The 25,198-nt window shown below is 31.3% G+C and overlaps 2 protein-coding genes across 4 annotated transcripts in view; one reads left to right on the top strand and one right to left on the bottom strand.

Moving 5' to 3' along the window:
• The window catches only part of LOC139514353 (dimethyladenosine transferase 2, mitochondrial-like), a 57,131-nt gene extending 55,489 nt beyond the window's left edge, over window positions 1–1,642 (bottom strand). For both annotated transcript variants that reach the window (XR_011662602.1, XM_071303464.1), the window contains exon 1: window positions 1,580–1,642. The gene's annotated coding sequence lies outside the window, so the exon portion shown is untranslated. The remainder of the gene's footprint in view (window positions 1–1,579) is intronic.
• Window positions 1,619–23,690, top strand: LOC139514349 (uncharacterized). Of its 2 annotated transcripts, XM_071303459.1 has the most exons (17): window positions 1,645–1,783; window positions 2,047–2,089; window positions 3,823–5,098; window positions 6,127–6,195; window positions 6,998–7,092; window positions 10,626–10,653; window positions 12,386–12,965; window positions 13,674–13,815; window positions 14,408–15,615; window positions 16,265–16,316; window positions 17,839–17,925; window positions 18,219–18,421; window positions 19,240–19,393; window positions 20,878–20,988; window positions 21,649–21,755; window positions 22,258–22,369; window positions 22,903–23,690. In XM_071303459.1, the coding sequence occupies exons 3-17, from the start codon at window positions 3,865–3,867 to the stop codon at window positions 23,224–23,226; spliced, it is 4,506 nt and encodes a 1,501-aa protein (XP_071159560.1). In that variant the 5' UTR covers window positions 1,645–1,783; window positions 2,047–2,089; window positions 3,823–3,864; the 3' UTR covers window positions 23,227–23,690. The 2 variants fall into 2 exon arrangements, with proteins under 2 accessions (XP_071159559.1, XP_071159560.1); XM_071303458.1 differs by lacking the exon at window positions 2,047–2,089 and having other exon boundaries at window positions 1,619–1,772.
• The last annotated feature ends 1,508 nt before the right edge of the window (window positions 23,691–25,198 follow it).

Here is a 25,198-nt window from a genome sequence, read left to right as displayed (position 1 = left end):
CATACATTTCTATTTACTTAAACTTAAGTAATAGTGCGAAAACCAAAAGTATTGGAGTAATCTTCAATTTTTGCGGTCGTTTAAAAATTTACAATTTTAACTAATTTTTTAAAGGTTACATTTTTGGATTAGAGTCTACTCCTTTTGGATGGAAGGACTATTAATATATTTGACATCCAACCTTCTCTTCTTATTATATATTTTATATACTGTAAGAAGAGAAGGTTGGATGTCATTATATAGAATATCAAAATATGAACCTATAGCATAGATTTAGCAAACATTTCTATTTTTAAACAGCTAGATTCTGAAGTGAAGGTTCTAGCACTCGTACTCAAAGAAATTCACACGAAAATCGCAACAATAGTACCACAGATATAAGAGGTAAATTTTAGAAGTTTTTGTTTATCTAAAATGGAAGTGGCCACACTTGTTTTCAAACATTAATATTTAAATATATGTTGTATTTGATGACATGACATATATGTAGGTTGAGATTGATCATGAATGCGGCCACTTCAATTTTAGACAAAAAGCAGAGCTCTTGTGATTATATTGGTATAGATATTAAGTGTTAAAAATTGTATTAAATATTTTATCATAGAGGGTAGTAATGCCCTTTACCGTCAGGCGCCAAACAGTCATTTTCGGCTACCGCTAGCGTCAAATTGGTTAAAATTATACTGTAATTCGTCAAAATATTTTCATCATGATTCATCAGAGGTCTCAAATAATTATCGTTAGAGTCATTTTGGAAAAAAAATTAATGTGATGCGTCAAAATCAGTCAAATTTTTTTTTTAATCGTCTAAAAGAAATTGTACATTTTATTGTCATGCACCAAAAATTACTGTTAACGTCATTTTGCAAGAATTTTTATCGTTATTTGTCATGAAGGTACCCCCAATTCTACCCTCATCAAATGGCACAAGTTTTAGGCCAAAATTAGCCACTTAACTGGACCTTCTCCTTTAATCCTCATGTTTATGGACATTTAGCATGACGATTAAATTTGCGTTTTCCTTAGAAAAAATAGATAGATTTTGACAAATTTTGTTATTTTTTTTTTCTAGTATAAAACAATTAACCCTCTGAAGAATCATGCTAAGGATATTTTTACCACTTTAAAGCTAACTGTAGCCGTAAATTAATTACCATTTGACCCCTGGCAGTAAACGGCATTCATACCCTCAGATACAGGAACATGGCACTGTCGTATTTTTAATTGATATACTGTTCCAATTATGGATAATATGTAATACGAAACAGGTAGCTTTACATGCAAATTTCCTGTGGCGCTTGTGTCAAACATGGATTTCTTTGAAACTGCTGCTTTTTTTCATTCTAAAAGTCAAATTATATGACATAGTTATCCTGACCCCATTCAAGTTTATATTTTATATTTTTTATTGTATTTATATGATATGCAGGATAAAACTATTCACAAGGTCAGGATAATGAATAGTGTTGTTAATTCATAGCACCAACTTATTCTAGGTAGATAAGAATCATTTCATGTAATGCAATCCATCAATTCCTTTAAATATTACGTTCACATAAGGAAATAATATATAATATACCATTGATGGCATGAGGTCTTGTTGATATTCGTGTACGGAATTCATGAACCGTTTACGGTCCCGATATTAAATAGAATAGGGGAAGGAACTCCTTCAGAAAAATACCAGACTCATCGCCAAAGTTTTAAGTTGCAGATTATAATAAATAGTTTGAACTAGAAAAACGACTGGATATTAAAGCAACATTTGAAAGGTAATATAGAAGTTTACAGATTTACAGAAACTGTACCAGGAAAAGTTTTTTCGCCACCGTACACGCTTTTCTCATGACATTTGTGAAAATGTTTTTTGTTTTCAGTTGGATGTTATGGTTTTCTACAATTTCGTTGTAGACTGCTTAAATTGTATACTTCTTTTACCTTTGTGCTAGTTCTTATTTAGAAAGTAAGAATTAACATAAAATATAAACTCTAGAGTATGACAGTTTTTACCACTAGGTGGCAGCTTATGTTTTCATCTATTAATAGATTAGAACATGGAAGCCATTTTCTTCATGTGAATTACAGATTTGTAAGTTTTTGCCTCTTAGTCTAATAAAGTAACGTAATATAAAATAGAATGCGCAGGCAATTTTGTCGGTAAACAATCTTTTCGCGTTAATGAATTAGCTAAAAAATGTTATTGTGTTGATTCTCAGTGGGTATCGCTTATAAATATTAAAAAGATATTCAGAGTTAAAAATGAAAAACACTTTTATTTAATATTATGCATATCTTACAAAGCTGATGGTGTGAGGTTGAACCCCGCATGTGACGGTGCACTGAACTCTAATCTTAATTAACTAGGATTGTCAGTTATCCTATCAAAGGTCGGTGGTTTTCCCTGGGTACTTTGGCTTCCTCCACCAATAAAAAGTTGAACTGTTTACCATGAAATAGCCTAAATGTGGTGCTTAAAAGGTTTTTTTAAAACACCAAAAGTCAAATGTATGTCATTTGCAGAGTTTTTGAAAAGTTTCGGCTGTATTGTCAATTTGATTTGCTTGATAAATATTAAAATATCTGACATAAAAAAAACATATGCGTGACCAGTTGTCAATGGTTGTTTGAAAGTCGAATTTCAAGAATCTTACAATTGTGCAAATACATTGTATTGAATAACTGTTTCACAAATGATATCGGATATGTTCCTTACGTCGTAACTACAATCCCCTTCCCTTTAATGAATGTGACCTACCGAATTAGACTATTTACCGGATTTGTTATCACATAAGCAACACGACGGGTGCCACATGTGGAGCAGGATCTGCTTACCCTTCCAGAGCACCTGAGATCACCCCTAGTTTTTTGGTGGGGTTCGTGTTGTTTATTCTTTAGTTTTCTATGTTGTGTCATGTGTGCTGTTGTTTGTTTGTCTTTTTCATTTTTAGCCATGGCATTGTCAGTTTGTTTTAGATTTATGAGTTTGACTGTCCCTTTGGTATCTTTTGTCCCTCTTTTGTATGCAGGTCTGTGTTGGGTACCAGTCCCATTATTATTATGTCTTCTGGTAACTCTTAAGCATGATAGTTTCTCTAAATAGCACCAACAACATCGTATTGGCCTGTAACAATAAACAGACTTTTGATTCTGGCGTATATAATTTTTTGACAGATACAATGTATACTCTGTGCTAGGACATTCTGATATTTGGTCAGGTATTATTTCAATCAACTGAAGAATTAAAATCAAAGTTATAATTAATCAGTTCAATTTTGGGGTGAAATTTATGTTAAATCATGAAAAAAACAACATAATTGCTAAGTTGCAAGTTACACTTATTGTAAGGATGGCTTTACTTCTTCCCCTTACTTGCCTGAGTTAGAAAGAATGAGAATGATATAATTTTCATTAGAGTACTTGATTTTATGAGAATTGCAAAGGTAAAACCCAGAGTTAAACCACTGTCTTATTAACATGATTAAAAACTGTAACTCATAATCATGACAATGTACTGTTAAAATAATCGTACTCATAATAATTCAATGTTGCATTTTAAATTTGAAGAATGGTTGATGGGAAACCTACTACCATAATTCTTTAACATGTTTAACTAGAGATTTTTCTAGATATAATTAGAAAATGTGGTCCGAGTGCCAAGAAGACAACTCTACATCTGAGTCACAATTATAATAAAAAGTAAACCATCATACATTTGTATGTCAAATTATTTTTTATCTGCCGTGTTTTAGCTACACATGCTACAGCTGGATGAACTTCTCATTAAATATATATTTTATGATTTTTTTCTTTTTTTCTTTTCAGATTTTTAGGAATAGAAAATGACTGAATGATCTTAAAAAAAAAATGGAAGAAGAAACAAAAACTCCAGTCACAGATCAGGACTTCAAGACAATTAAAGAATCACAAAATGATTCCAACATGAATGCTGAATCTGTTGCAATAGTGAATGGAGATGCAGTAGATGGAGGTAATAATGTGCAGAACACAATAGAAGATGGTGAAGGAGATGGAGCAGAAAACATTTCAGAAAACAAATCTGAATCCATTACATTCCCATCTGAAATGGAAACCATTTCTGCAGAGAAGTCTGAATCCATAACAACCCCATCTGAAATGGAAACCATTTCTGCAGATAAATCTGAATCCATAACAACCCCATCTGAAATGGAAAGCATTTCTGCAGATAAATCTGAATCCATTTCAACACAATCTGGAATAGAAAGTATTCCAGCAGATCAATCTGAATCCATAACAACACTTTCTGAAATGGAGAGTGTGTCTGGTTTAGACCAATCTGAATCATTATCTACAAAAAGTGTGGCTGAAAAAGATTGTGAAGATGAAGGTATGGAAACAGATGCTGATATAGATGAAAATTTACCAGAAGATAGTAAATTCGATAAGGGAAATGAGCAGGTAAAAGAAAGTAAAAAGACCGATGATGATGACAATGTAAAGAATACTGAAAATTTGAACGATAAAGATGAGGAAGAGAATAAAATTAAAAACAATGAGAAGGATAAAATAGAAGATGTTGACGTAGAAACAGTTAAAGCCAGTGGAAAAATTAAAAGCAATGAACCAAGTGAGGATGAGGAAGAAAAAGAAAATAATCTTACAATAGATGAAAGTCAGGAGGATAAAAATATTGATAAGTCGATGAAGGAAAATCATGTCATGGAAGATTCCCAAAATGAGACTAAAGATAAAAATGAGAAAAAAGATATTTCTGCAGAGTTAGATTCATCGACTGGTGAAACAGAATTTAGTCAGTTCCTGTCAAAAACTCCTCATGAATTAGAAGATGCTGAAATGGGAATCATTATCAATGACAAAGATATCTTAAGGCCAGAGGATGTTTTTGGAAGAGGGAAAAGAAGTCGAACACCTAAAACTGACAATATTTACACCAGTGAGTTTGAGGCTGATCCTGATTATAACCCAAAGGATGACATGAGAGCCCAGAGATTTGTGAGAGAATCAAGAACAAAGCAAGCTAAACAATTATCTGATGCGACTATTACTACTACAACAAGCAGAAGTAGTACTGGCTCACCAAATACAAGTATAGCTATAGGTATGTTTAAGGGTATAAAAACCGTATATGCAATTTTGCTGTGTTTGGCACATCAAGATCAAAATAACACATCACCGAGAACTATGTGTATGTAAATGTTTATTTTGTCATATTAAAATAGTACCTTTAAATTTGTGTAGTATGATTCTGTGTGAAACAAGGATTTCACTTGTACATTAATTGAAAGTATCATCGGACTGCATGACTTTTATGTTTGATGATTTAAATGAAGTCCCTATAAAGTATAACCCTAAATGTTGGTTAGTTGTTCACCGTAACCTTTAAATATCATTACTGGTAAGGCCAAAAAAAAATATATGTCTGTTTCCTGTTTCCCAACCGACCCTGACTCAAACCCCCGACCCTAGATCTTTTTATTCAAATCCGGAAAAAAATCGTTTCCGGTCCGGAAAAATTCATTTCCGGTCCGATCCAGATCCGTATTTTACTATGCCCAAACAATCAAAATAGCTGCTCCCAGCACAAATGTGCTACAATTAAGGTTTAAAAAATGTCAGCACTGGGAGGATTATTCAATTAAAGCTTCTTTAAAGGGATTAAATCATTTTGGGGTACAGGACCCTAACCAAACATGACATGTAACCGACTGCAAATCTGACAGGGAGTGCAAAAATAAAAAAAAAAATAAAATAAAAAAAAAAAAAATCCCGACCTACCGACCCTGATTTATTTGCCTTGGAAGCAGGAAACAGACATATATTTTTTTTTGGCCTAAGTCTAATGTTTATCATAACTTACAAAATAAGTTGATTGAAGTTTATTACCGCATTATTAAATTGATGGGTACACAAAAGTTTACATTATAATCATGTTTTTTACAAAAAAACAAACATCATAATCATGATAATCATGATAATTATTTTCATAAATTTTTCTATTATGTGTTCACCATTCACAATAAATTGTTATACAAAGTTACTTGTTGTACCTGTCTATAAATTTCTAGCTTTCAATATACTACATCATGTTCATTGATCTATAAAACATGTTTTGGTTTTATTTTGTAGGGACACCTCTGAAGAAGCCAAAATATCCTAACCTTGATATTAAATCATTAGAACTTCCAGGCGAATATGGTTTGTATACTAAAATAAGTGTATAATTGTTGCAGGGAAACATCAATTTCTCCACTCATTAACACACACACAATTGTACAAACCCTATATATGACAAGCTCCATATGAAAATAATGCTATGTGGTATGATTACCAATGAGACAAATGGTTGATTTGAAGTAGTTTTTGTTTGCTTAAATATGCACAAGGAGTGAGGCACAATTTTGTTTATAAAGATGAAAAAATTTGATCTTGCATTGATTTCGTGAAGGTTTTTTTCAAAGGATGAAAATCAAACTCTATGAAGATTTCTGTATTTAATATGCTTATAAGGAACCCTTCTCAAAAGCTTTGATATCTTGTTTAACACAAACAAACATATATACTGTATAATGCATATACAATGATAGGTCAATGTCAGAAAAGTATAAATTTTTGTAAGTCTTAGAAACTTAATTTGGAGGTGTCAAGTTAAAAGAGCCCTTCAATGATTGTTCTTGATTTAAACTTTACAAATGACAACACACTGACAATTTTTGAACTGAATGCCAAAACGTTTATACTGCAACAAAAGCTACAAAAATAGTCATTAAAACTTGAACACAATTTTTTTTCTTTCTTTTTCATGTCAATTGAACCCCCTGATTGGGAAAAAAAGCAATTGACATTGTAAAAAACCTCACTTAATTACTTTCTTATGAAATAAAGACAACGGGAAGTGTTCTAGCAGCAGTCAAATTATTTTTCCCCATACATTTTATTAAATACTTATTCACATTTAAGAATCAGTATACCCTATAAACTTGCTGTATTATTTTCATAGGTTGGACCAGAGAGATTGTAGTTAGAAATACATTTGATGATAACAAGAGAAGACCTGCTGATGTATATTATAAACCTCCTATTGGTAAAAAATTGGTAAGTCAGATATTGAAGCTGTCACCTGAACAGTATGACTAGCACAAGCACAGCATTCAATTGTTTGAAATTAATGGCTCTACTTAGACTCCAGTTTTCTTTATGTACAACATGTAATTTAAAAGAGAATTATCTTCTTTTTGAGAAGACGTTTTTAAGTTTTAAAACTTGTGTTTGATCAATTTGTCATTTTGAACAATAGAAGATGTTAAAACTTAAAAGAACTATAAAACAAATATGAGAATCATGTCACAGCTAAATTATAGTTATGTATAAACTGTGTGTTTAGATTTCTCCACCATGAATCCAGTGTCCTTTTTCTGGAGTAAAAAAGGCTACTCTGTACATGAAATATTTCATTTACAGTACTCTTCAAAAATATCGATTCGATAACTTTTTTATCCGATTTCCGTGTTTCTCGGAATCACACCGAGTACCGCGGATTTCACTCCTAAAATCCTCCAAAGATTCTCTCCCAACACCGCGTGGCTGTTAATTTGTTTATTGCCCATCGGATGTACTTCAAATTAACGACGCGTGACAACATAATTGGATTACCCAGATAATTTACCTTTGAACATTTAATCGATCTTGGTTGCACAGGTGTGCTTTAAAATCACGGTATTATAAATTGAACAAATGTTTTCCTTTCTTTGACAGATAAAGATGTGACAATATCATTTAGAATAAGATAATTATTATCCTTTATATTTGTGTCTTATGCCGTTATCTTTAAAATAGAACGTACATACGAAAAAGTATGAAGAAAATTGTTATTTTGTGTTTCTATTACAGTCCGGTCAGGTCATACATTGTGTAACTGTGTTCTTTCAGCAAGGACGATTTTGCCACAATTAGTTTCTTTTATAACTTGTTCAATAAGCAATATCAGCGCATTAATTGTTCATTATTAAAATATCAACTGGCTAATAAAATCATGTTGTTTTTTCGGTAACCCGATTCATCGGATCATCAAGTAAACTTAATTTATTGAGCAATGTAAAATATGATGTTTCACCACCTCGGTACATTTATACAGACTTGAATAATTCAAATTACGAACAGAAACTGTTAATAAATGACAACTCTGTTGACAAAGGAAATAATTTCAAGTGATATTGATAGTGCTCGTCATTTTCGCATTTTACGGAACGGTTTTCAAATTGACGAAAGTATTTATATCAATTTCGTCATTTGAATTTGGAAAGTGAAAAATATTTTCACATTAATTATATAATAAATGTACTATAATTCTACCGGTGTTTGACAAGTTTATGACGCTCAATCATTTTACGTTTACAAAAGATGTTAAAAGTTGTGATGATAAGTAATCCGCTTATCGCTATCCGATAGGTCACTAATCCTTTAATTATTAATAAAATTTATCAAACCTCATAATTGCCCATCATAATATTCTATTCCAGTTAAATCAGTCATCATTTTATTTTCAAAATTTCCCAACCTCCTACAATTGGCATTTCTTTATCGTATTATCATGATTATTGTCATTTGAATACAATCAATCACCCCGGACAATTTCCATCATAATTTCAATTAATACATCACCAACTGTAAATCTATATTATGGACCATGGACATATAACTATAAATGTACTTTCTTTTTTGAAAGATAAAACATTAAAATTCAAATAGTTAAAAATGTGTTCACGTTTATTCGGATAAGAATTATATTTTCCCGATAAATCAATTGTAAAAGGACCTTCTGGAGCCTCAATACGATTGCACAAAAATGTCGTTCTGCAGCTTTAGAAAACTTGAATGGACTTTCCCACGGTCGGCCAGAAAGGTCACCTGAGTTTACTAGTACGCGATATTTTTTCCCGCCCTTTAAAAAACTCGTGCTGTGGATAACATTGATGTTAACTATTTTTAGCATTTAACATTGTTAAGTAAGTCAAGTTCAAGTTCAACCCAAACTGTTGATAACTGAGATGTGTATCGTGGAATTGTCTTCGCACGGCAAATAATTGTTTTTAAAATCTTTTGTTGAAAATACACAAATTTACATTCATTGTGCGAAAGTTAATATTAAACAAAGTTGAATTAATGCAGCTGGGAGTATTCCTGTTGTAACGGAAATGTATTATTATTCTGCTGTACTGCCAACAAATCGTAAAACGAAAATGCCGTAATTGTTAAGCATAACGAATATTGAATAATATTTTCCTTTTTACTTGAATATACAAAACTTTCAAACACGTAATTTTATTTAACTGCTCAAATTATTTTAGCGAAAGTTTCCGGTTATTTTTACACAAGTATGCTCATTTCGTCAATAAAATATTAATTTACTGGTGAAGACATCGAGGTCAAAATTAAGTAGTTTTCATTTTTTATAAAACTTGAATACTATTGAAAGAATTAACAACAACATTTTGCTTTTAAATCTTTTATTCATTCCAGCAATTAGATAATCGTAAAAAGAAAATGCCGTAGATTTACACAATTATTACGGGGCAATTATTTTGTCTAATGAATGGTGAATAAATTTTCCTTTTTACTTGCATATATAAAACTTTTAGACTTATAATTTTTAAATAAAGACTTTAACTTTGAAGTAGAATATTTTGTTTTTCACATATTCCGCTATATTTTATAATCGTTTTTTTTTTAAAGCAAGTACATTAAGGTTAAGATATTTTTAGATGGGCTAACAAAAAATACGAAAATATTTTGACTTTAGTTTTTATTACCACAAATGAAATTTAATTAGTATTAAAGACATTTAAAATTATACACCTGTTTGACACTTAAACTGGTACAGTAGACCGGAAATATAATTCTTTATTACTTCAACCTTTACCTGTCAGGTAATCCAATTACCCATTCAGTCTTGTGCCGGTATAGATCAAAGTAGGATAAGGGCAATTAATTCCTCGGTGTAGAGAGTGAGCTCGTTATCACAATAAACATTTACCTGATTTTGGGAGAGATTACTCCCAAATTCCTCCCAACATTTTGGGAGGAATATCGGAGTTTTTCGGAGTGGCTCCGACATTTTCCTCGGTGTAGGGTGTGGGAGAGTTGGTACTCTTGAAGGGTACTGTATCTAGCCTATCAAAAGAAAGGACAAATAAATTTTATCAAATACTTTTATTACTGACATTAATCGTTAAACCACATGTCTCTTTGTGTTTATAACCAACATACAATCTCAACGTTAAACCTAAAATTCAAATTATTTTGAAAAAATACTGTCTAGATCTGACTTCTTAAAAGTTTTACCTCAAGGTTAAATTACACATTTTTTTAGGTGTTCTTTGATAACTTTAGTATTCATTATTGATCCTTTTCGTAATGTCATTATTTATGGTGCAGAAATAATTTCTGTTATCAGTTAAAAAATAAATCTTGAAAAAGAAGAATGTTAGATAATCTTTTTTTAATGTTATTGTTTGACGTCACATGTCAACTCTTGAATGATGACATTCTATATAAAAAGCAAACTAAAGGTTAGTTTCTATTAATAAAGAAATAAGGGAATATACAGTAAATTCTTTGTTTATTTGCAGAGATCCATGGTAGAAGTTTCAGCTCACTGTAAGTATAAAAGAGAGATGTAGTGAGGATTATAAAATATGTTATTAGGTCTGCAGCTTGACAGTGATGACTTGCAATATGTTATAGAAAAACAAAGGATATGGGGTATCCATCCATGACACAAAGTGATTACATACACAGCAAAAAAGTCCACAAAAAGCAAAGGATCAGCAATTTAATGCAGGTTCTTCACCTCAAAGTCACATTGAGACCTTCATTGCGATGATCACTGCAAGTTTTAAGACAGCCCCTAGCACTGGCTTCAGAGGAATTCTTTGCACATGAAACACCTTTAAAATATGTCGAACACCATGTATCTTAGCAAAATTACTGACAAACTCAAAACAAAAATGTTTCCCATAACTGTGGATTCACTTATTTTAGTGGATACAAATTGTGGATTGAGGAACAATTGTATTTTCATTGATGTTTGATTTCTTGGTTTTTCAAAAGTGTGCAGTACAAGCCTATAGACAGTTTGTATTTATTGATTTTTTATGCCCCACCTACGATAGTAGAGGGGCATTATGTTTTCTGGTCTGTGGCTCCATTCGTCCGTCCGTCTGTGCTTCCGTTCGTCCGTCCATCTGTGCGTCCGTTCAGGTTAAAGTTTTTGGTCAAGGTAGTTTTCGATGAAGCTGGAGTCCAATCAACTTAAAACTTAGTACACTTGTTGCTTATGATATGATCTTTTTAATTTTAAAGCCAAATTAGACTTTTGACCCCAATTTCACGGTCCATTGAACATAGAAAATGAAAGTGGGAGTTTCAGGTTAAAGTTTTTGGTCAAGGTAGTTTTTTGATGAAGCTGAAGTCCAATCAACTTGAAACTTAGTACACTTGTTGCTTATGATATGATCTTTCTAATTTAAAGCCAAATTAGACTTTTGACCCCAATTTCACCGTCCACTGAACATAGAAAATGAAAGTGGGAGTTTCAGGTTAAAGTTTTTGGTCAAGGTAGTTTTTGATGAAGCTGAAGTCCAATCAACTTGAAACTTAGTACACTTGTTGCTTATGATATGATCTTTCTAATTTAAAGCCAAATTAGACTTTTGACCCCAATTTCACCGTCCACTGAACATAGAAAATGAAAGTGGGAGTTTCAGGTTAAAATTTTTGGTCAAGGTAGTTTTTGATGAAGCTGAAGTCCAATCAACATGAAACTTAGTACACTTGTTGCTTATGATATGATCTTTCTAATTTTAAGCCAAATTAGACTTTTGACCCCAATTTCATCGTCCACTGAACATAGAAAATGAAAGTGGAAGTTTCAGGTTAAAGTTTTTGGTCAAGGTAGTTTTTGATGAAGCTGAAGTCCAATCAACTTGAAACTTAGTAAACTTGTTGCTTATGATATGATCTTTTTAATTTTGAAGCCAAATTAGACTTTTGACCCCAATTTCACGGTCCACTAAACATAGAAAATGAAAGTGGGAGTTTTAGGTTAAAGTTTTTGGTCAAGGTAGTTTTTGATAAATCCAATCAACTTGAAACTTAGTACATATGTTCCCTATAGTATGATCTTTCTAATTTTAATGCCAAATTAGATTATTATTCAATTTCAAGGTCCATGGAACATGGTAAAGGATAGTGCGAGTGGGGCATCCGTGTACTTTGGACACATTCTTGTTTATAATGTGTGGTATGGTTTATTTATCTATACCCACCAAAAATATGTATCTCAGGTATTATAATGAATCCACAATAATTATGTTTACATATTTTTTAGTGAGACAACACAAGATTTCAGACCTTACAGAAAACAATTTTTCCTTTATAAAGACTCCTATCAGTAGTCCACCATTTGAAAGTGTAAGAAATGCTGGCAAACCACTGAAAATAGGAAAGAAAAAGCCAGAAATTGTTATAGAGAAGGATTCTGATGAGCCTGCTATTCCTTTCAATGGGGCCTCCAGTGATACTGAAATTCAGTCAGTAATAACTAAGTCACCAAGAGGTAGGAAGAGAAAACATTCTGTTGGACCGGGAAAACCAGCAATATCTACTACTATTATCATAAAACAGACAAAAGATGGGATTCCTACAATAGAGAAGGAGGACAAGAAAGATGAAAAGGTTCCATTTATGTCAGAAATGCAGCTGCAGATAAAGACAGAACCTGTTGACCCTGACGAACAAGATAAAGAGGCTGCCAAGGAAGCAACCTTCCCAGAATGCCCTCCGACATTAGAAGAAACTAGAACTTCACCATCTATGTCACCACCTAAAAAGAAGTTTTTTAAATCAAAGGGTACAGCTAGGAAGAGTACAACGCAGAAATCATTTAAAGCAGCAGTTAGTCCAGAGAGGTAAGTTGTTAGTGTTATTTAAGTCGTAACAGGTCACTGAGGTGTTTAAACATTGTGATGATTTCCAGACTTTTTAGATGTGTAATTTTAGTCGTAACAGGTGTTTAAACATTGTGGAGTTTTCCAGATTTTTTAGTTGTGTAATTAAAGTGGTAACAAGTATTTAAACATTGTAGTGTTTTCCTGACTTTTTAATTGTGTAATTTAAGTCGTAACAAGTTTTTAAACATTGTGGTGTTTTCCTGACTTTTTAATTGTGTAATTTAATTCGTAACAGGTGTTTAAACATTGTGGTGCTTTCCACACTTTTTAAACATAGATTTTGAAATAGTATGATGGAATATTTAGATTTCTGCAAAATATGCAATAATTGTTGAGCCTAAGGTGCCTTTAATACACAGAAAGGCAATAGAAAATTTTGAAATGATACTTTTTAGTACATGTAATTGCATCCCATTAAAACTGCAAAAAACTTCAAAAAGAAGGGAAAAAAAGATATTATGGAAACAGTTAATAAGAATATGTACTAGTAGCATGAGTATGTTATTTACTAAGGTAACTATTGTTTTCAATGTCAGGACTCAGGAAAGAAAACAAAAATGACTTGACACTTTATCTGGCTAGAATTGATCACCTTTCATCCTGGGACGATGAAGTTTATAATCTCATTCAAATGTATCTACTTAATTAAATGTATATTTTTTGAAGGAACAAACTGGAAACACTGTGTAACTTAAACTGTCCAGGACTGACTGGTCAGCCTCCAACATTGCAGTGTAATGTCTGTCTATGTATGTTCCATCCTAAATGTGTAAATCTGGGCCAAACTGTTGACTCATTTATTTGTTTGGTAAGTAAGGAGTAATTTGATAATATATACATGTAACAACAGCACAGATTCACTTTTCTTTCTCCAACTCATATGTAATAGGTTAGATTTTCCAAAGTATTGAAAACATGTTCAATTACCTTACTATTTTATACCATAGGTTTCAACACTCCAGATTCACTTTTCTTTCTCCAACTCATATGTAATAGGTTTGATTTTCCTAAGTATTGAAAACATGTTCAATTTACTTACTATTTTATACCATAGGTTTCAACACTCCAGATGTTTTTTTTTACTTCTTCAGAATATTTTTGGTTGAAAACTAATTTCTTAGGATGGAAAACAGAATATATTAATGTATGTCCCCCGTTCACCATTATTATTTATATGACGTTGATTGTTGAAATTTATGAACATTTTTATTAAATACCTGAAAATTCAAATAAGTAGGTTATTCTCAAAAACAATTTTCTTTTAAAAATTCCCCAAGAAATACATTAAACAATGAGAGTTTTCAAGTGATGCCAAATATAGAAAACTTTTGAGTATAATGCAATTGATATACCTTATTTTCCTGACAACATTGAAACATTTTCCTGTTTTTTTTTTTCAGAGATGTATCAACAAGGCTTGTTCTCCTGGACCTGATGGTTTGATGAATGTACAGTCTCAAGCCTTGTTAAACTGTGTCAATATAACACCAGGGCCTAGGTTACCCCCTGTAAATGTAGCCCCAAAATTGACTCCAACCTCTGGTTATTTGCCGTTAAATAAAATTTTAACTAAAGCATTATCTAACACAACAAGCTTGAACTCTTCCACGTCAGTTGCAACAGTATCTCCATCCTCGACAACAAGTTCTGTCGGAAATGTGAAGATTAAAAAAGAACCATTTGATACTTATGAGAATGAATTACCAGGTAGTGGAGCTAGTAGTAGTGTCCTTGGCAACGTAAGAGATTTTCTAGAGAGGAAAGCATCAGATATTAATCAAAATCAATCAAGTTTAAAATATCCTGTATTGAAAGAAGGATTACAGAAGCCACCTCTGACTGCTTCTACCACCACCCAGATGATGTATATACCTGTAACAACATCTGGATCATTGATATCAAGTTCACTTTTTCGTACAAGTCTTCCGATGGGTAGTATTCCTGCCCCAATGGTTTACAACTCTATACCAGGAGCTGCCGTACGACCAATGGTATATCCTTCATTGAAACCTGTTGCACCGATAGTTCAAGATTTCAGTAAACCAGCTCCAACTCCGCAACTGTCCATATCATCACCAGTATCATTACAGCCTCCACGTCTTTTTGCCGCTCCGGGAACAAAATCTCATACACCATCAGGACTTGATATGAATGGGGTCAAACAAAGTGAAACTAACAAACAAGGACAGCTACTCACACTTCCACCCGCAGTAATCAAACGTTTGAATTTGACTCAACCTGTGTCTCTGAAAATCAACAATACACAAGTGACAGTGCCGCCATCCTCTTTTCTACACACTGCGCAAGGACTTAAACTGTTTCTGCCTAAAAATACTTTTCCCGTCAATACAGGTGAAACTGCCAAATTAAGTGTGACTGTTACTAACGATAAAACATTGAGTTTAGATACAGATTGTGGTAGTGGGCAGCTTCCAACGATAGTCCCAAATTCTAGTCGTACTTTGGCAGAAACGCCAATTGAGTCTCCTAAAACTAGACAATTTAAATCTGGTATTAATCCAGCAAGTTGTTTTATCCAGTCATTATATGGAGGATTTGACTGCATGTTATTAATATTCAATTATCTGAATGTTAGAGATCTTTTCAGGTAAGGAATAATTTGCTATCTAATATTATGTATTTATGCTCCATATAAAAAAACAGTTTATATTATTTTGTACATTCAAGATTAGATGTAAATCTTATGTTTTCATCGATATCCAAAGTTTGCATTTATTTAAGATTATCAGTAAGTATGATGTCAAGCGAAATGAAACAACAAACAAAGGACAGAAACTTAACTCCACTACCACCTGCACTACATAAAAATTGAAAAAAAAAACAATTCCACTTCTGACATGAATTATTTTTTTTAAGACATTATATACTAAAAACAGCATAGAGTTTACTTTTTTAAGATATAACCCCAAAAAATATATATTAGTAATTGGTGAATTAGGAAAATATAATTCATTAATGAGAATATATGATACAGCGTTTTGTGTATAATTTTACAAGATGCACATGTATAACCCTAAATACTTTAAAATTTTGAACCATAAAAATGAACTCATGTTTTAGATATGGTAGACTTAGAGATTCAGTTTTATTTTATCATTATTTTAAAAGGAAGATATCTGTTGATAATGCAAATTTAGGTAAATATTGAAGATAATTTGTATGTGTATGTTATTTTTGGGTAAATTTATAATATTTTGTTGTATTTTCATTATATGTTTTGTATTTTCTGTTTTCAGGGTTGCTTCTGTTTGTAGAACTTGGAGAAAATTAGTAATGCATCCATGTTTGGTAAGTTTTATTTGTGTTGAATTGTACTGATACTGGTAATGTATATTTTCTAAATGCTTTACAAGAACTTTTACATTTTTGTGAGAGTTTTATATACAAATACCAAGTGATATTTATATAGATGTTTAAATTTTGAAAAGACAGCATAAGTATTGAATTAAATAGTACAGGGATCTCCATGACCTGTTTAACGATGGCGCCCCGCCATTGTTCAAATGTCTTGCGCCATCGTCAAATGACTCGCGCCATGGTTAAATTGTCTTGCGCCATCGTTAAATTGTCTTCCGCCATCGTTCAAAACTTCATCGTTTTTTGTAGCCCGACGCCATTTTTTTTATCAATTATAATCAAATGCATGTAATTGCATAACCCTTAGGCTTTTTATGTTATAATCCAATACAGTTCTAACGCCTGAGGGATATCCGGATTAAGATCGCTAATCACTTGTACCTGAGCTTGTACAAGTAGAACAACAAACCAGACAGGAGAATACTATCTGAGGATAGACGATCCATTTGTCGAATTAATCAACTAAGTTTCAGCAAAGGATTATGATAATTTAGATTAAATAAATAAATTAATAATCCAGTAACAAAGAAAACAGTTTAACAAGTCGAACACGTGCTTTATTTTGACTTACGCAATCAGCATCCCCCTTTTTTAAGAAGTTCAAAATAAGACGCAAAACAGTAAATATTATTTCATCGCAAATAACTCTGAGTACTGCTGTAACGATTTAGAATTACTTTAAAAGTTTAAAAGTAAAAACTTAAATATTTCCTGTAAAGAAATATCGTATCGTAATTCCAAATTCATTTCGTATATTACAATCAAATTGATACATCCGCGTTTCCGGTTTCTATTCAGACTCGAAAGATGCATGTTGCACAGCATCAATTTGCCAGATAAAGTCATTAAAAACCTTTTCATTTGTCAACGTTTGCTTTACAAATCTCTTTAACCTTTTACATAACCCGTACAAATCGTTTTGTTGTTGCTGCAAATCAGACATACCGGTAATGGGTTCTGAATTTGACAGTGTCCATGAAAAATAAGCTCCACATCATATGATTTTTAACCCCCATAACAATTACCAAAAATACAAAAAATCTACATGGGGACCTTCATGACAGCTTTTGGTCATTCTCGACTAAGGGGGACCATGAAGACTTGTCATTTGAATGGTTAAAAACGGCAATAAATAAAAGTACTTCTAATTCTATAATGAAAATTCAAATAAATATAATTTAAATAAGCAATGAATTAGCATGTTCACCATTCCTTGTATGGAGGGAAAAAATACTTCCGATCACGCTACACCGTACAGCGTAGACACGGTTTGTAATGGTGAAAGTTCCTCCATCGTTCAATTTTCATCCATGGAGATCCCTGTAGTAAGTTTTATTTTTTTCTAGAATAGTTTTTTGTTCACTTATTAAAATCCACCATATCCCAATGCATTATATGCATTAAAAAACTAAATCACTAAGAGACTTATACATCCATGTTTCATATTTTACAGTGGAGAGAAGTAACATTTAGAAACATGAAGATAGCAGATTGGGAAAAGGCAGCTAAATATCTTTCCAGGAGAGCAGTAGAAATTCTGGTGAGTCACTTTTCCTTTATATATAACAGATAAAAGCCACTGCCATGCATGACAGTTTACCAACAGTTTCCACCCTCACACTCTGGCACAGCTGGATTTTGTAGTTACACAGAAACAGTTATCATTTTGTTGGATTTCTTGTGGATACAGTAGACTAAACTTAACTAATAACAAGTAATTGTGTAGAATTTATAGGTTGCTTATCTTAATCACTAATGACAATTATCATTTTCCAGTATTTATCTATGATACAGTGTGATGCTTAGCTTTACTAATTTATTATCATTTTGTAGGATTTACGGGGAGTAAGCCATTATGAAGATAGAAATAAGACATGGCACCAGTTAATTTCTAACATCCACCTATTTACCTGTGTTCATACAATCCACTTTGGTGCAGTGCCTGGTTCAGTTTTACAGGCTCTATGTGAGAAGACCACACAGTTAGAAGCCCTGACAGCAGAATGGATAAGTGACTCCACAAATGAACAAATGAAGTATGTATTGAAGTATGATCTTTAAAATACAAAATAGTAATTGGCAAAGTTACACACAGTTCATTCTTTTAAAGGGTAAATAGTCTTTGCTTTCTATTGCTTTTAGAAAGGTTAAGTATGTACCTGTACTATATTTCACATTTTTACAGTTGAATACATATATCAACTTTATTGACTTTTGGAAGCAAATAACTTCTACAGTTATATAAAGCAGTAATCATGGTTTCTTAGTGTTGGTATACAATTATAGCTTACAGATATTGAAATATTATGTATAATCTAATGGAAGTATTTATTATGATTTTGCATAAACCATAACTTTCTAAGCAATTCAAATCTGTATAATTCTGTGAGTTGCCTTCCAAAGGCAATTAGGTAAATGAGAACTTACGGTATATCATAGAGTATTAGCTAATGCTGTTGGATATAAAATATATGGCTGTAAGCCAATTTAAATTTCATACTGTGGATTCCTTTATCTTGGATTAAGCAAGCTAAGATAAGGGATAAGGTACAAGAAAAATCACAATTATAATTGTTGTTGAGCAAGAAATGTTATACAATTGTCTCCCATGTCAACAAGGGAGACAAAAACTGAAAGTAGGAATTTTGTGTATAACTGAAAACAGTCTGCAGACAAAACATAACAAATATTCAGTGGAATGATTAATAAGTTTTTGAGACAATTTCTATCCTATGAAATGATGGCAAAATATTAATATTAGCTTCAGGTTTTTTTTAGAAGTGAGGTTGTTTTTGTACAATTTAAATATTTTTTATTGTTGACAAAATGTGATGAAGGTTTCTTTTGATTTCAGGACAAATCCAACAAAGATAGACATTGGGAAATTTTCATCTTTATCTGACTTAAAAGTACTGAAATTAAGAGGAATTTCTGGTCTTGCTCTTCCAGCATTCTCATTTAGTGGAGGAATAAGTGAGCTCAAATCATTAAAACATTTGCAGAAACTAGTAAGTTAAGTCTGTTTATTCAATAAATTTAAAACAAGTTAACAACAATGGAAGACTGTATCTATACATTTGGTAACCATTAATTTATAAAAGTTAGCTATTGTGAATCATCTGAAATAAAAATAATGAAACAAGAAAATTTTAAGTTTGAGATATAGACCATTAAAACAACTGATCATTCTTAGCTCATTTCTTGGAGAAAAAGTGTATTATCTAAAAACAGAAATTTGATGAATTATATCTCTGTTAAATTAATAACACTAACAGTACACTAAAAGGATTCCAGTTATTGATAATATTGAATGCTCATTAAGTTGCACATTTTTTTCTTTAAGTTGTTTTGAAATAGTTTTCAAAGCCTTCTGTATAGACTGTGTTAAATATTTTGAAATATAATCATATAGTCCAGTCAATCTAGCATAATTTTGACCCTAACCTTAAAGTGATTACAACAGAAGATTTTAAAGTTTTAATCTTTAGTATTATACCTCAGATGTACACAGAAAAAAGTCCCATACAGTCTTACTTGAGAAAGACTAAAAAAGTCACCATTTAAAATTCCTATGGAGATTTGCATTGAAAAGGGAGATAACTCTGCAAAAAAGGCAGAAATATCAATAAAAATGATACAAAATTATAACTTTAACACTTCTATTCATCAAAATGTATTGATTCTTGATTTTTAAGCCATCTTTAGAGTATAACAAACAACTTTAAAGGTGTTTTCATATCTTTTGTCATGCTATAATCTAGATTTCATAATTCATTAGTTGACCATTTATTGAATTTTTCAACATATCAAGGTATTGCAGGTAAATAATCTCAAATTTAATAAAAATAATTTTAAAAAGCTTGTATTCTTCTTTTTGTAATTTAAAGTTTCTTTAAACAAGTAAGATGCTGAAAAAATTTAATATATAGATATAAAAAATACCAAATTTTCATATTATTTTTTGAAAATGGTCAAAAAGCCACAAATTTGCAATTTCTTTAATGAAAAACGCACAAAAAAGATAAAACTACACATAACACTTCCGTTTTGTTCATTTCATAAGCAGAAGATATTATAATTTAGTCAAATACGAACTTATAACCCCATCAAGTATCATACTGTACATAAATTTTAAGAAAATCAACCAAAAACTGACCCCAAAAAGACTCATTTTTGCAGAGTTATCTCCCCTTTCAATGTTAATTTCCATAGGAAATTACAAATACTGATTTTGAGTTTTCCTCAAGTTAGATTTTATGGGACTTTTTTCTGTGTATATAAAGGGCTTAATGCTATAGATTAGAACTAAAACATTTTCTGTTGCAATTAGTTTGGGGTTAAATCTTAGTTTGACTGGACTAATAGTGAAACTTTATTGTGTGTCAACTGTTTTACTATTAGTCCACCTTTTTAATCAAATATTCACACAATAGATAATATTCAATAAGCCACCTTTTTTGTCTGTTCAAAATGAATACCTTTGTTTTTTTAGTCATTAACAACTTTAAAGGACTTTGAATCTGATAAAGAATTAGAATTCCTAACATCGTTACCAAATCTGGTCCATCTAGAATTAGGAGACTGTACATCATGGACACCAGAGGTATGTATTCTGTATATTTCTTGTGATAACTATTTTGCTATGTTGGTGCCATTGTAACTTAGCTGCTGTTGTTGCTTAGCATAAGATGTTTATTTATTCTTGAGCTTTTTCAAAAATCCTTCCTTGAAACAACTGGATTAATCAGAACCAAACTTAACCATAAATTTCCTTAAGAAGTTTGCTTTAAAATTTATTTCCCTGCCATCCATCCCGATAACTGCTATGTCAAAAATAAATCATAGGTATTCAAAGGAAAGACAAACCAATTTATAAGAATTCTATACAGTGCATATCCCCTTTATGGAATATATGTTTTATGGACCTACACCATTATCAAAATTTTGTGCCATACTACTGATTATAGAAAATATGATCTAAAATTAAAACATTGCCAAAAATACCATAAATTTTAAAACTTTGAAAACTTGCTTTGCTGAGGAATGTTTATTATAATTTATTCTGTTATAAAGTTAAGACATTGTAGACTTAGAAATACAAGTTCAACTTGAATATGTGTAAATATTGAAGTAAATATTCTGCTGTGTGGGGATATTTTAATGTATGTCTTTACTTTGATTGTTTTTAATCAAGTGGCATTGCCAACATATCTTATAAAATGAAAGAAAAGTGTTGAATTAATAATGATGTGTTCCATTTCAGACATACTCAATAATCAGTAAATTGACAAACTTGCAGACATTAAGATTAGAATGTGGAGGAAACAGTTATGAGACAGGTTTACCTGACGCTCTGAGTAATCTTACAAAGTAAGTTACTGTGATATGTTTTGAGGCTTCTCTGTCCTATTCTTATATTTCCCAGCTTTAAAGTTGTATTCTCCAAAAATAATTTTTTGAAACAATATCTTCATACAGTGTCAAGAAAATGAGTTTTCAGAAAGTCACTGAATAATAAAACCATATGAATCCTTATATTATGATATATAGCATTGTTTTAACTTTTATCTGATTGAATCATTACATGATGGCCAATTGCATATGAATTGGTCTAAGTAATCTTGAATTGAACCTAACAGGTGGCAGGTGCATTTGACAATCTTGATTGATTAGGATAACCAGTTTTCTAGCTGAAGGTAATGCTTCCTCCACCAACGAAAACTGGCCTCAACAAAATAACAAATTGTGGTGGAAAAATGGTATTAATCACCAAATTATCAATCAATTTTATCAATGCAAAGCCCAACAATGCATACATCCTTGTTACATATATTTTGCCTACAGGTACTTCACAGAACAACTTATTTTTCAGACTAGAAAACCTTGAATTAATAGAGTTCTTGATACCTGAGAACTTACACAAAACATTAGAGAAGCTTGAGAAATTGAAATCCCTAAGTGTGTGGCCAGACACATCAAATCAGGTTAGTTGAATAACAAGAAACTATAGAAATTAATGTACAGGATAGGTTACTTTTAACATATGTTTTTTTTTGTGGTTGCTCATATTTTCTGGAAAACTGTTACTACTTCTATATATCCTTGAAAGGCAAAATGCTATTATCATCCTTGGCTATAGGAATAATCAAATCAGTCATGTTGACCAAAAAGAACTTTCTAAGTACATGATAGATTATTGATGTAGAAAATTTTGAGTAATCTTCAAAATATTCAAAATTCAGTGCTAAAAAATATTTTATAGATTCTTATACACAGCTGTATATTGAAATGTGGGACATGTAATAATTTTGATGGATACTTATACATAAAGTCTCTTGTATGGTTTCAATACTATGAGCAAACCTATACATAAAAAATTGTATGATTTATATTAGTTGAAGTAGGTTTTTGAACATCGTTCAGCAGTAGCAAAAACGAATACATGCAAACATTTGTGAATTAATAAAAAGTGTGAAGTAATACATATAGTAAAGCATATTTTTGCTTTCTATTTCAGCCTGCAGCACAGGTCAATTCCTATACTCTAAGCACAGTATCCAAGCTTAAATCATTACAACAGTTAGAATGGGGAATACTAAGCAATAATAACTCTTCCATTATCTTAGACGGTGAAGATATGAACAAACAGCAAACACAAAACAATCAGGAATGGATTCCATTCTTACCAGCTTCTGACAATGGATATGATGCTTTAAGTGAATCGTTGACAGAATATATCAGTCTGGTTAACTTCAAAGAGAAGTTGACAAAACTCTTGCCAAGTACCAAGTTAAATGTGTTCAGTGCACAGACCATCTCTAGAGAAGAAGTAGATAGCTGATTGGTTAATTGATTCCAGTTGGTCATGTTAAATTTGTTTACATTTGCACATATTGTTTACTAAAAAATGGAAAGTTGAAGTTTTTAATTCAAAAAATTAGTTAGATAATGTTTAAAATGGGTGCTTTAAAAAGGAACAAATTTGTTTTTTTACTCTTTTTCCTTCACAGTGCTGTAGATAGAATTCGAAGTGATAAGTGCTTTCAAATGGTTGCCATGACTGATAAATATTTTTTTAATATCTGTAATCTAAAGTTGTTAATTTTGAGGGCTGTTTTCTTATTTCTTATTTTGACCTTTGTTGAGATTAAATTAATGTAAAGAGATGTGTTTCTGGTATCTCTGTAAACTATTCAAACTTTACAATATGTACCTTTACAACAAGAAGGATTTTTTTTAACTTTTATTTATTGTTTTTCCTTTCATTTTTTTTATTAAAGGTTATTCATTCAAACTGCCATTTGTTTTTCTGTCTACATTTAAGGTTTAGATTAAAGTTAATTAATATACATAGGAAGAAATTTGTGTCATAATATAATGAAAACTAGATGTATTATCAAATATTGATTAAACATAGCAGCACCTTAGTCCTATATTCTCTTCAACTTTCAGGGCTATCATTAGTTGTCTGATTCACAAAATTAATCAATTAAAAAATGTTATGATCTGAAGGCAACATAAATTTCTTCCATATTCCATGTCATATATTTTAAGAAAGTTATTTACATTGAATTAGTTTTGTGATTCCCTGTCAGACTCCTTTTTGAGTAGATTTATGCAAAACTTGTTTGTTACACTGTTAATATTATTTCAATTTTGGTACGGATTATTGTTCCACATATTTAAATTATGATTCTTGTTTAATTATACATGACACTTGTTTTCAACAGTACAAGTATAATGTAGAAAATGTTTGATGACAGATCAGTATGTCTTCTTGTACCTTTTGTCATTTGACCTCTTGTTCCTACAGTAACACTGAACCTTTGACATATTGTTCTCACAATGAGAATAAACCTTTGACCTCTTGTTCCCACAGTAGTTTGTACTTCGACTTCTAATTCCAATTATAAGATTGTACTTCTAGATTTGGTCTAAGCATTGTCTTTATAAAAATAAAGCTGATCATGAGGTTCAGTAAGGGATTGTTTAGTTCATGTACATTTTTGCATATTTAGATGTTCATAAGATGTACTTTATTTTTGTTTTGTATCTAATGTTACATCCATTATTGTTGTTTTTAATTTTATGTCAGTTGAACAATTTTTGACAAAGAGAATATCATGTTGTAACATATTGTAAATAATTTCACATTCATCATAAATATTTGTACAAGTTAAGTTAGAAGAGAGATAATACAAGCTTTTGCCATTAGTTATTACTTAAAATGAAGCTATCTTTTATTTAAGTCTCTCCATAATATCATTTGCTTTGCTTTTTATTATTTTTTTCTATTATTTTATTCATCCACACCATTAACTTCCACATAAATGAATCTTTATACTCAGTTGTGTCATTACATTATCATCATCATTGTATAGTCCATTGTTCATAAGATGACCCAAATGATTTTCTAGTGCGTGTTAACAGATAGTTGTCAGGATTGCACAAAAAAAAGGGTGGGGGTATGGGGGATTGGCAGGAAAAAAGGGGTGTTAGGGAACTTGGGGGGGGGGGTGGTTGGCAGGGGGAAAAAAAATCCCATTTTGTCTAATCTACTCTTACAATTTTCTACCTAGATATTTGAAAGACACAGTAAAAGTGAACATATTAAAATTTTGCATTATCATGAAATTTTTTTTGATGTTTTTTATTTACCATTTAATTTGCATCTTAGTCTTTTTTTCATTAAACATATTTCAGCAGACAGCTCAGAAGGTTTGGACATTTATTATGGTGTTTTTTACAGATTTTTCTTTCCCGTTTTTTCATTTATTACCTTCATGTATGTTATTTAAATTTCCATTAATGAC

Source organism: Mytilus edulis, chromosome 3 (genome assembly GCF_963676685.1).
Source record: "Mytilus edulis chromosome 3, xbMytEdul2.2, whole genome shotgun sequence".
Classification (NCBI taxonomy): Eukaryota; Metazoa; Mollusca; class Bivalvia; order Mytilida; family Mytilidae; genus Mytilus; species Mytilus edulis.
This window is presented reverse-complemented; position numbering and strand designations above follow the sequence as displayed.

Coding starts and splice junctions, on each gene's coding strand:
- LOC139514349 (XM_071303458.1), top strand. CDS start 3,865: ATGGAAGAAGAAACAAAAACTCCAGTCACAGATCAGGACTTCAAGACA. Junction 13,816..14,407: donor TTGACTCATTTATTTGTTTG/GTAAGTAAGGAG, acceptor TTTTTTTTTCAG/AGATGTATCAACAAGGCTTG. Junction 17,926..18,218: donor GGAGAGCAGTAGAAATTCTG/GTGAGTCACTTT, acceptor ATCATTTTGTAG/GATTTACGGGGAGTAAGCCA.